At 44.0% G+C, this 13,375-nt stretch overlaps 1 protein-coding gene across 14 annotated transcripts in view; it reads left to right on the forward strand.

The window, feature by feature from the left end:
• Nucleotides 1–13,375, forward strand: part of magi1 (membrane associated guanylate kinase, WW and PDZ domain containing 1) — a 299,144-nt gene that overhangs the window by 217,773 nt on the left and 67,996 nt on the right. For all 14 annotated transcript variants that reach the window (XM_031901235.1, XM_031901239.1, XM_031901241.1 and 11 more), the window contains 3 exons: nt 4,507–4,716; nt 8,091–8,295; nt 10,912–10,994. In XM_031901235.1, coding sequence (XP_031757095.1) covers nt 4,507–4,716; nt 8,091–8,295; nt 10,912–10,994 — 498 coding nt within the window. The remainder of the gene's footprint in view (nt 1–4,506; nt 4,717–8,090; nt 8,296–10,911; nt 10,995–13,375) is intronic.

Raw genomic sequence — 13,375 nt, forward strand, 5'->3', positions numbered from 1 at the left:
ACTCACCCCCGGTCTGGCCTGTCCTACACTCACTCACCCCCGGTCTGGCCTGTCCTACACTCACTCACCCCCGGTCTGGCCTGTCCTACACTCACTCACCCCCGGTCTGGCCAGTCCTACACTCACTCACCCCCGGTCTGGCCAGTCCTACACTCACCCGCTGACCACCAATGACGGGGCCGGAGTTGATTAAAAGGGGCCCAAGCTACAAAGAAAACTGTAGCATGGCCGGGCCCCCTTTTAAAGTTAAAATGGCCCAGGCCCGGCCTGGCTGTGCCCCCTGATGGCGGCCCTGTGTAGCACTGATAGATGTGTAGGTGTGAGCTTGGCTTTTCATTTAGGCCACATGTTGGATGGTTATTTGCTCCATGGCCCATATCTAACACCTTTATTTCAATGTGGCTCTTACGTTGGGTTTCTCTGTAGAAGTGCTACCAGTAGGGGCTATTACAGGGTGTGTATGTGCACTGGGGGGCATCTGGGACACACTGTACCCTTCCTATCCGCGGCCTCTGTTCCGATTATTATAAGAAGTAATGTAGCGCCGAGCTGGATCCCTGTTTATCACATCTCCTTATTATGTTTCGTTATTTAATTTGGCGCTGCAATTATGCAGCCATAGCCCAGAATAGCGGGATTCAGATGGGGTGCATCTGCATAAGCTAATGCATATTGATTGTAGGAAATGTAAATGCTACGGTTTTATTTCCTCCTTTGGTCTGAATCAATGTCCTCTCCAGCTGCTCCCTCTTGGGTCTGCGCCTGGTTGCTTAGATACTAGACGTACCCCCAGGCATCTCCCGGTGAGTGAGCATTTGTACCATGGTCTCTCTCTGCCCAGATTTCTATAATGTCGAGGTCCCTCACAAAGTCAGAATTCTGAGGTCTGTTTTCTTAAAGGCACAGTACCCCCCGATTGCCTTGTCCAGTACAGGTATGGCACCAGTTATCCAGAATGCTTGGGAACTGGGACTTTCCTGATAAGGGGTGTGTAATTTGGATCTTCATAACTTAAATCCACTAAAAAATAATTTAAACATTAAATAAACCCAATAGGGCTGTTCTGCCCCCAATAAGGGGTAATTATATCTTAGTTGGGATCAAGTACAGGTACTGTTTTATTATTACAGAGAAAAGGGAATTATTTAAACATTCTCTTGAGCCGCCATTTAGTGATGGGCTGGGTGCTCCCTCAGAGATCAGCTGACAGGAAGTGATGCAGCTCTAACTGTAACAGGAAGTAATGTGGGAGTAAAAGGCAGAACTCTGCCCATTCATTGGCTGATGGGGCCTAGCATGTATGTGATCCTTGGCTTGTTTGTGTGCACTGTGAATCCTATGATCCCAGGGGGCGGCCCTTAGTACTTAAAATGGCAGTTTTCTATTTAGGATTACCCAGTACCACAAACTGCTAAAAAAAAAAGTATATTTTTAAGAAAATGTTTTATTTACATGAAGCAGGGTTTTACATATGAGCTGTTTATGCAATATATTTTTATTTATAGAGACCTACATTTTTTGGGGGTGTAGTTTCCCTTTAACTTTGACCTGAAAGCTCGTAAAAGCAGATTTGCCTCGGTTTTTAACGACAGACTGCACAAAACTGCATTGGTTCTTTCAGCTAATCCAGTTCAACGTTTATAGAGGGGAGGGCTTGGTCCCACAATTCATGGAACTGCCTCAGAACTCGCCAAATGACCCCAAACAATGGTATACCCTAGAAACCATTTCTTGACCCCCAGAGTTAGCATTGGTACAGGGGTCAGGAGGAACTGTCATAGGTTATGAATGTGGGAGGGGCATACAGATTGTGGGAGGGGCATACAGGTACAGCATTGGTTGGGGACTGGGATTGTGGGTTGTGAATGTAGAATGGGGGGTTGCAGGCCCTTATTGGGCCCCCTCTTCTTTAGTCTTTCGAATCTTTTTTTCAGTATCCATTGTTTAATGAAGGAAAATGTCATTCTTAATTTCTAAACAATGTAGCAGAAGCCAGCTGACCCACAGACCTGTTACATTGTTTCAAGAGTCGGAACCAAAGATCAGATGAGGATAAACATTGCTATCAGTAGCAATTACATGTACACGTAATAAATGATAGAATTACATTTTCTATTATTAGTTTAGTTCCCCTTTAATGACGCCTTATTTACCAGCAAGAAGACACACGCAGCATATTCCTCTCTCTCTCTGGGAGGCAATTGATATCCGGGTTCTATAACGGTTCTTGTCTTAATGCCGATGTTGGAGCAAATCTTTATTTGCCCAGATCCAGGCTGATACTAAACATCCCCAGACATTTCAGCTTTGCTTGACCTTTGGAAGAGAATATTTCGCTTGTTTTCTGTCAGGCCGCGCATCTCCCTTAGGCTGAATTTCCATAAAATAATGTTGTTCCACAAATAAAGCTTCCCACTTTGCCACAAATATGCTTTGAAAAGTCATTTATTTTATTTGCTTGGATGCAACGATGTTGCTGGTAAGGATGTTGGACAGACAGGGCGGTTTGGGACAGACCTGGTACTGACTGGGTTCTTCCTTTCCAAACTTCTCACTACTCATCTGTGTTGTAGACTCAACTAAAACAGTGCCCCCTAGTGGGCAAATTATTAGAACTGGTGGGAGATTTGCTTGGACCTCCATTGGCCTCTTTCCCACCCACAGCCACTTCTCATTCATTTGAAAGGGCCTTGGGTTGGGAGTTGAAGTTCTGAAGAACTACAGGTTGGGTAGTGGCATTGCCTGTTAGTGTCCCCTTATTGCCCTCCTGTAATAAGTATTGCTCTGTTACCCCTGCTGTCATCTCCCCCCCCCCCCCCCCAGTGTCACTATAAGTGGATCCCAGGGCCGACACCCCCCCAACCCTGTTGGCTCCCCCATGTGGACAGACAGCCTTGGTTCCATGGCAGTTGAAGTTGTTTCTAACGTAAAGGATAACTACGCCTTTTATTTTAAAATCCCTTTAAGTTACTCTAAACAGCCCCCAGAATAACATATCTTCCTCCCTGCATACGGATTAATTTTTTTTACAGTTCAACTACAGCTCTTTTACTGACTTCCTTGTCTAGTGTGAAGCCCCTCCCCATTTGCATTCTGAGCCCTCCTTCTCTCTCCAACTATGAAGACCTCAAAAAGGTGCCTACTGGGCATGATTGACTGATTTTAATTGGAGCAGAGGCAGTGAGCATGCCCAGTAGGCACCTCTTTGAAGCAATCATAGTGGGAGACAGTAGGAGGGCTCAGAAAGAAAATGGGGGTGGAGCTTCATACTAGACAAGGAAGTCAGTAAAAGAGCTGTACTACTCCGACTCTACCCCCCCCCCCTCCCCTGCACACTGCATACACATTTGCGGCTGTGATGAGGGGGTGCAGCGTCAGCACCCACATTTGCCAGTGGAGGTTGTAGTCAAGGGCCGGCCCCACTGGGTTTTATCCCTGGTGCTTCACTGACCCTGGCCAAGAGAGGGTCCGATAAGGCCTTGCAATTAAACCCCTATTTGAGTGGACGAATGGAGGGATTGCTGGTTGTGAGAGTGCTGGAGAGGAGCCCAAAAAAAAAAATATTTTGCTGTGGGACCCTGGGAGGTCAAGTTAGGTAACCCTGGCAACCGGACAGTCCATTCATTTTTGGATAAAAGAAAGGCAGACCCCCCCCCCCCCCCTAAAAAAAAAACCCCAACACTATGAAAAAGGGCTATTTGCAAAGCTGCATAAAGTCCCAGTGTATAAATCAGCAAGTTAACATGCAGGTGAACTTCCCCTTTAAATCTTCACACGTATAAGATCTGGCAGAACTTGCTGGCGGCAGCACACAGTAACAGATGGGCGCTGTTTATTTTAGTGTTAATTTTAGGGCTCGTGAAAGTAATGACTTGGCCTGGAATCATCTAAAAAACTAAGCAGAAAACTCCTAGATTTTCACTTAAGTTTTTCAAAACTTTCCCAGCAGCTGCCTTTTTCTAATGAGGAATCTTGAGCAGCCCCCCCCCCCGGCCAATTCTCTGCCCCCCCCCCCCCCTCCCGCACAGGCGAATATGAACCCAGCTTCATAATGTGGGGCCACTCTGTCCCTTCAATGGGCACTGGGGGCTAAAGGGGGCAATGAATTTTCTATGTTCTGTTGGGCCGAGCCTGGCCCTGACATTGCATTGTGCCGGAGCACGCTCGGATAAGGGTTTGCTAATTGAAATTCAAATGCAGTGAGATGGGGCTTTGCTATTCAGCTGAGCAGCCCTTTGTTTCTCATCCCCACCATGAATGCCGTGCAACAATGCGCCACTCAATGCCCCTAATAAATGCGACGGGGGAAAGCCAGAGCCCAACAAAGGACGGCTATGTGTTTCTCTTCCTCCTCCGCTCCCGTCCAGCCATGGAAGTGCCCTTGCCAAACCCATAGAACGAAGGTAGAAAACAAAAGAAAATTTCCGTCATTTTTATCAAAGTATTTTGTGGTATTTTTTTGTTTTTTTCCCCCCCTAACATGCACATTTTGCTCCTGTCGCCTAGGTAACTATTATGGGACGCCCAAGCCCCCGAGCCAGCCCACCAGTGGGAAAGTGATTTCCAGGGATGCTCTGCAAAACCCTCTGGCCGGCTCCAAGCAGTCGACTCCCAAGCGAACAAAGTCTTACAATGATATGCAAAATGCAGGCGTAGTGCATACCGACCACTATGAGTTTGATGATGATGCTCCTGAAATGAGCAGTAGCTTTACAGGTAAACAGAAAAAATAAGGAAAAAATTGAATTTTGCTTGTGGTTTTTTTTTTTTTTCTTTTTTTGGAGCCTGTGTACGGCATCACCTTCTCTATGGACTAGAGGCGTTCCATTGTTGAAGGGGTGGTTCACTTTTAAGTTAACTTTTGCTATGTTACACATTGGCCTATTCTAAGCAACTTTTCAATTGGTCTTCATCATTAGTTTCATTAAAGTTTGTAGACTATTTGCCTTCTTGTAACTGTTTGCAGCTTTTTAAATTGGAGTCAAATTAGCAGCCAAAAACTATTGGATTTATCAGCATTTTTACTTTTTATATCTTAGTTTTTTCTATTCAGGCCCTCTCCTATTCATATACAGGTATGGGATTTCTTATCTGGAAACCCGTTATCCGGAAAGCCCGTGTCCCATAGACTCAATTATAAGCAAATAATTCTAATTTTTAAAAATGATTCCCTTTTTCTCTGTAATAATAAAACAGTACCTGTACTTGATCCCAACTAAGATATAATTACCCCTTATTGGGGCAGAACAGCCCTATTGGGTTTATTTAATGGTTAAATGATTCCCTTTTCTCTGTAATAATAAAACAGTACCTGTACTTGATCCCAACTAAGATATAATTACCCCTTATTGGGGCAGAACAGCCCTATTGGGTTTATTTAATGGTTAAATGATTCCCTTTTCTCTGTAATAATAAAGCAGTACCTGTACTTGATCCCAACTAAGATATAATTACCCCTTATTGGGGCAGAACAGCCCTATTGGGTTTATTTAATGGTTAAATGATTCCCTTTTCTCTGTAATAATAAAACAGTACCTGTACTTGATCCCAACTAAGATATAATTACCCCTTATTGGGGCAGAACAATCCTATTGGGTTTATTTAATGGTTAAATGATTCCCTTTTCTCTGTAATAATAAAACAGTACCTGTACTTGATCCCAACTAAGATATAATTACCCCTTATTGGGGCAGAACAGCCCTATTGGGTTTATTTAATGGTTAAATGATTCCCTTTTCTCTGTAATAATAAAACAGTACCTGTACTTGATCCCAACTAAGATATAATTACCCCTTATTGGGGCAGAACAGCCCTATTGGCTGTCTTTGGAAAGACCCCTTATCCAGAATACCCTTAGTCCCGAGCATTCTGGATAACGGGTCCTATACCTGTACCAGCCTCTCCCTGGTTGCTAAGGTACTTTAGACCCTAGCAACCAGATAGCTGCTGAAACTGCAAACTAGAGAGCTGCTGAATGAAAAGTGAAATAACTAAAAAATATAAAAGATTGAGATTGCAAATTGTCTCAAATATTACTCTCTGCTTTATACTAAAGGTTAACTCAAAGGTAAACAACCCTTTTAGAAGACTTTTAATTTTTGTGGTTTGCAACTGTTGACTCTCTGATGTAGGCTACTGATTTGGACCACTTGCATTGGCCCAGGTACAGGCACACAGAGTGGATTTTGCCACCAAAACACAGGAGTATAGATTTTGTTTAGAGCTCTTCTGAGCACTATTTTCATATGGGTTGGTATATGTCCCCTTTAACCCGGCCTACATTGATATATATGCATGTTTGGTGAGTGTATCTTTGCCCAGTTTGACCACAAAGGTGAGGGGTTGAACTGGACTGATCAGATCCCTGGTCCCCTTACCAGATAATACTCTGCCAGGCTACAAAGAGTCAGTAACCCATTAATTGTTCTGTAGTAAGTGAGTTGCCAGCAATTGTCAGTCCGTGTATGTCCCGCTCTGTAGTTAATCACATAGAGACTTGCCATTCATCCCTCACAGTCGGCCTATGGGCAGCCAGTTTCACTAGTTTCCTTTGTACTGGAACTTACTAATCTCTATCATTTCCTGCTGGGTTTTACATTTGACTTGGATAGAGGGTCTGAGAAAGTTTCTCCTTTACAGCATAGAAAGAAATGTGTACAAAGGAAAACTGCTTCCTTACAGAGAGAGGTGCCCTTAGGGGGTCTAATCGGGGTAACTGCCTGGGGCTATTCATATAAATGGACCCTGGAAAGCAGCTCTCTACAGGTATAATGACTCCATGATGCCTATTGTTGTGGGAAATACAGCCCCTGGGAAGGGACTGGGGCTGTGGGATAGCAGGTATAGTAGGGGGAGATGGTGCCTATAGTAGCAGTGGGGGGATAATAGCCTCTGGGAAGGGACTGGGGCTGTGGGATAGCAGGTATAGTAGGGAGAGATGGTGCCTGTAGTAGCAGTGGGATAATAGCCTCTGGGAAGGGACTGGGGCTGTGGGATAGCAGGTATAGTAGGGAGAGATGGTGCCTATAGTAGCAGTGGGGGGATAATAGCCTCTGGGAAGGGACTGGGGCTGTGGGATAGCAGGTATAGTAGGGAGAGATGGTGCCTATAGTAGCAGTGGGGGGATAATAGCCTCTGGGAAGGGACTGGGGCTGTGGGATAGCAGGTATAGTAGGGAGAGATGGTGCCTATAGTAGCAGTGGGGGGATAATAGCCTCTGGGAAGGGACTGGGGCTGTGGGATAGCAGGTATAGTAGGGAGAGATGGTGCCTATAGTAGCAGTGGGGGGATAATAGCCTCTGGGAAGGGACTGGGGCTGTGGGATAGCAGGTATAGTAGGGAGAGATGGTGCCTATAGTAGCAGTGGGGGGATAATAGCCTCTGGGAAGGGACTGGGGCTGTGGGATAGCAGGTATAGTAGGGAGAGATGGTGCCTATAGTAGCAGTGGGGGGATAATAGCCTCTGGGAAGGGACTGGGGCTGTGGGATAGCAGGTATAATAGGGAGAGATGGTGCCTATAGTAGCAGTGGGGGGATAATAGCCTCTGGGAAGGGACTGGGGCTGTGGGATAGCAGGAATAGCAGTGGTGAAATAGTAATCAATGCAGCGCCCAATCAGTAGATAGCCTGCTGTTAGAAAGGAAACATTTGATTGGCTGCTGTAGGTAACTTAGTCTCATTTACACTTTTGGGGAATATATAGCAGGTACAAATGATATTTCTCATAATGTTCAGTTCTGTGTGTTAGAACTTTCTGATATGATTTATACATGCGAGTGGCAGAACACTGTGTAACGCAGGACACGCTTATTTGATAGTTTTCCTTTTAATCAATAATGGATCTTAATTGACTTTTTTTTTTAAACTTCTCTACTGGATCTGAGCGGCTCATACACATTTATATGGAGGTTACAGAGAGAAGGAAACCTTGTCTCGTGTGATGTTAATTCCACCAAATGAGCTGTTCTATTGTCTGTATCTGAGTGTTAGTCAAGAGGAAGGCCCATAGCTCAGAAACTATGCAAAATAAATAATGAAGACCAATTGCAAAGTTGTTATAACACACTAAATGATGATTTGTGTCCCATCAGGAGACTCCAGTGAAGCAGACGAGCACACGATTAACCTTTCCCAAGATAAAGTCCCACCGGCGGCTCGGATACTCCCTACTTTTCCCATCACGGAAGCTTCTCAGAATCTGCCTCATTACCTACCTCCTGACGAGGAAAGCCTTGGACCTCTACCTGATAACTGGGAAATGGCCTTTACAGAGAATGGAGAAGTCTATTTTATAGAGTAATTTTTTTTCCATTTAACTATTATAGTGTGTCCCTTAGACAGTACAGTATAGGGGTACAGTTTATTGTGTGCCCAGAACATTCCTTCTCTGTATATTTGTATTTATACATATGGGTAGGAGGTGCCATAGTGTTTCCCTTAGACAGTACAGTATGGGGGTACAGCTTATTGTGTGCCCAGAACATTCCTTCTCTGTATATTTGTATTTATACATATGGGTAGGGGGTGCCATAGTGTTTCCCTTAGACAGTACAGTATGGGGGTACAGCTTATTGTGTGCCCAGAACATTCCTTCTCTGTATATTTGTATATATACATATGGGTAGGGGGTGCCATAGTGTTTGCCTTAGACAGTACAGTATGGGGGTACAGCTTATTGTGTGCCCAGAACATTCCTTCTCTGTATATTTGTATTTATACATATGGGTAGGGGGTGCCATAGTGTTTCCCTTAGACAGTACAGTATGGGGGTACAGCTTATTGTGTGCCCAGAACATTCCTTCTCTGTATATTTGTATATATACATATGGGTAGGGGGTGCCATAGTGTTTGCCTTAGACAGTACAGTATGGGGGTACAGCTTATTGTGTGCCCAGAACATTCCTTCTCTGTATATTTGTATTTATACATATGGGTAGGGGGTGCCATAGTGTTTCCCTTAGACAGTACAGTATGGGGGTACAGCTTATTGTGTGCCCAGAACATTCCTTCTCTGTATATTTGTATTTATACATATGGGTAGGAGGTGCCATAGTGTTTCCCTTAGACAGTACAGTATGGGGGTACAGCTTATTGTGTGCCCAGAACATTCCTTCTCTGTATATTTGTATTTATACATATGGGTAGGGGGTGCCATAGTGTTTCACTTAGACAGTACAGTATGGGATTACAGCTTATTGTGTGCCCAGAACATTCCTTCTCTCTATAGTTGTATTTATACATATGGGTAGGGGGTGCCATAGTGTTTCCCTTAGACAGTACAGTATGGGGGTACAGCTTATTGTGTGCCCAGAACATTCCTTCTCTGTATATTTGTATTTATACATATGGGTAGGAGGTGCCATAGTGTTTCCCTTAGACAGTACAGTATGGGGGTACAGCTTATTGTGTGCCCAGAACATTCCTTCTCTGTATATTTGTATTTATACATATGGGTAGGAGGTGCCATAGTGTTTCCCTTAGACAGTACAGTATGGGGGTACAGCTTATTGTGTGCCCAGAACATTCCTTCTCTCTATAGTTATTGTTTCTAATTAGGGGTTTTTCCGTAGTTTAGATCAGTTTATAGACACCTGTAGCAAAATGATGGATTTTTTTTATACACAGACACTACAGCTGTGTTGTACCAGTTATCCAGTACTCTGCATGCTTGGGGGTTAAATTATGAGATAATGCTGATGTGGTAAATGGAAAGCAATGGATACCTTGGGCAGGCTGGGGTCCATAAAACTCTCTTGGGGGGTTATGAAGCCTATGTGCCTGCTTAATTAGTTTTTGTCACTTAATGGGGCTGCCATGATTTTTTAACTGGTTAAGGGACATGGTGTTGTCCGTCCGGGGCTGTTGAGGGCAGGTTTGTGGGCAGGTTGCAGCAGTTTTGTTATTAAAGACCAGAAATGATACAATAGACTGTATCGCTGCAGTAGCTGTGTATGAATAGGTATTTATCCGAACTGGGCAGCTCCTGGCACATCCGGACCCCGACTCACAAGGAGATATTAATTCCTCGCACACAGAGCAAAGCAGTCATCTGTGCGGCTGAAATACTGCTTGGTGAAGCAAGAAGCTTAGCAAATCTCCCAACAACTGCCTGAGCTGGGGGATGGGGGAAATCATGCAGATTTGGTGCTTTTTTACATGCAGAAGATGCTTAATGGTGTTGGCAGATGCCCTCTGTTGGTAGGTTTGGGGAAGTGCACCCCTGTGTTGGGCAGGTCTAGTGAATTTGGCTCAGTAATTCTGTATTAAAGCAGATGTAGACAATTTACTTTTGTTTTAGAGAGTTGTTCAGTTATATTAAAGGAGAAGTGCAACTTATAATAGACCTTTAGTATACTATAGAGCAGGGATCCCCAACCTTTTATACCTGTGAGCAACACAAGCATGAAAAAAGTTCCTGGGGGTGCAAATAAGGGCTATAATTGGCTACTTAATAGCCCCTATGGGGACTGGCAGCCTACAGAAGACTGTTTGGCATTATACTTGGTTTTTATGCTACTGAAACTTGCCCCCAAGTCAGGAATTCAAAAATAACTCCCTGGTTTGGGGGCACTGAGAGCAACATCCAAGGGGTTGGGGAGCAACATGTTGCCCCCCTGAGCTACTGGTTGGGGATCATTGCTATAGAGGGACCTTGTCTAAGCGACTTTTGCAGCTGCTCTTCAATTTCTTATTGTTTGACTTTTATTTATTATCCTAAGACTGCTGTCTTGTCACCTGGGTCACTGACCCCAGCAACCAAAAAACAGAATTTTATCCATTTTCTGTTAGGCCACACCCATTATTTAAGACTAACCTAAATTAGGAAAGTAGGGGTTGTGTACATTTGACTAAAATGGTTGTTGTACAGTTAGAATTGGCTCAGTATATTTACATTTTTCTTTCTGTTTGTAGCCATAACACTAAAACGACATCTTGGTTAGACCCCCGGTGCCTGAACAAACAGCAGAAGCCTCTGGAAGAATGTGAAGATGATGGTAAGTGATCTGCTTATAGCCGGAGAGACCCAGTCTGGGCACTGAGCGGGCATATGGCTGTGCTGGATATGAGCCTAATTAGTAAGAATCATTAATATCTTGCAGGTTGTGCCAATTCCAGGGACGGACCAAGGGGTCGGCAGATGTAGCTTGTGCCTAAGACGCAATGCTTGGGGGGCGCTAGGCCCGTACCTCTTGTCTGCCTACCCCTAGTCCAAGTGCTCCGGTCCTACTCATGATCCCACTCTCACCTGTGTCCCCGCGCTCTTCCAATACTTGCTCTTCTCTCCACTCCTACCCCAACGTCATCACAGCATGCACCCATGTGTGTTTGCACTTAAGTAGTGGGGGTGGAGCTTGCCAGGTTGCTTAGGGTGCTTGGAACTGGCCAATTGTACATGTAATACTCCACCACCCACATAGTAGTAGTATAAATACAGGGTCAATTTCATGTTTAATATCAACACATAACATTAAATATACAGTGCCAACTTCATATATAATACCCACCTCCCCAGAAAACACAGCAGATAAATACAGTGCCAATTCCATGTATAATACCCCAGAACCCACAGCAGGATAAATACAGTGCCAATTCCATGTATAATACCCCAGAACCCACAGCAGGATAAATACAGTGCCAATTCCATGTATAATACCCCAGAACCCACAGCAGGATAAATACAGTGCCAATTCCATGTATAATACCCAAGAACCCACAGCAGGATAAATACAGTGCCAATTCCATGTATAATAACCCCAGAACCCACAGCAGGATAAATACAGTGCCAATTCCATGTATAATACCCCAGAACCCACAGCAGATAAATACAGGGCCAATTCCTTGTATAATACCCCAGAACCCACAGCAGATAAATACAGGGCCAATTCCTTGTATAATACCCCAGAACCCACAGCAGATAAATACAGGGCCAATTCCTTGTATAATACCCCAGGACCCACAGCAGGATAAATACAGGGCCAATTCCATGTATAATACCCCAGAACACACAGCAGGATAAATACAGTGCCAATTCCATGTATAATACCTCAGAACCCACAGCAGGATAAATACAGTGCCAATTCCATGTATAATACCTCAGAACCCACAGCAGATAAATACAGTGCCAATTCCATGTATAATACCCCAGAACACACAGCAGGATAAATACAGTGCCAATTCCATGTATAATACCCCAGAACACACAGCAGGATAAATACAGTGCCAATTCCATGTATAATACCTCAGAACCCACAGCAGGATAAATACAGTGCCAATTCCATGTATAATACCCCAGAACACACAGCAGGATAAATACAGGGCCAATTCCATGTATAATACCCCAGAACACACAGCAGGATAAATACAGTGCCAATTCCATGTATAATACCCCAGAACACACAGCAGGATAAATACAGTGCCAATTCCATGTATAATACCCCAGAACACACAGCAGGATAAATACAGTGCCAATTCCATGTATAATACCTCAGAACCCACAGCAGATAAATACAGGGCCAATTCCATGTATAATACCCCAGAACACACAGCAGGATAAATACAGTGCCAATTCCATGTATAATACCTCAGAACCCACAGCAGGATAAATACAGGGCCAATTCCATGTATAATACCCCAGAACACACAGCAGGATAAATACAGTGCCAATTCCATGTATAATACCTCAGAACCCACAGCAGGATAAATACAGTGCCAATTCCATGTATAATACCCCAGGACCCACAGCAGGATAAATACAGGGCCAATTCCATGTATAATACCCCAGAACACACAGCAGGATAAATACAGTGCCAATTCCATGTATAATACCCCAGAACACACAGCAGGATAAATACAGTGCCAATTCCATGTATAATACCCCAGAACACACAGCAGGATAAATACAGTGCCAATTCCATGTATAATACCCCAGAACCCACAGGAAGATAAATACAGTGCCAATTCCATGTATAAAACCCCAGAACCCACAGCAGGATAAGTACAGTGCCAATTCCATGTATAATACCCCAGAACCCACAGGAAGATAAATACAGTGCCAATTCCATGTATAATACCCTAGAACACACAGCAGGATAAATACAGTGCCAATTCCATGTATAATACCCCAGAACACACAGCAGGATAAATACAGTGCCAATTCCATGTATAATACCCCAGAACCCACAGCAGGATAAATACAGTGCCAATTCCATGTATAATACCCCAGAACACACAGCAGGATAAATACAGTGCCAATTCCATGTATAATACCCCAGAACCCACAGCAGGATAAATACAGTGCCAATTCCATGTATAATACCCCAGAACACATTTAGTATAAATACAGTGCCAATTCCATGTATAATACCCCAGAACCCAC

This window comes from Xenopus tropicalis, chromosome 4 (assembly GCF_000004195.4).
Source record: "Xenopus tropicalis strain Nigerian chromosome 4, UCB_Xtro_10.0, whole genome shotgun sequence".
NCBI classification, from domain to species: Eukaryota; Metazoa; Chordata; class Amphibia; order Anura; family Pipidae; genus Xenopus; species Xenopus tropicalis.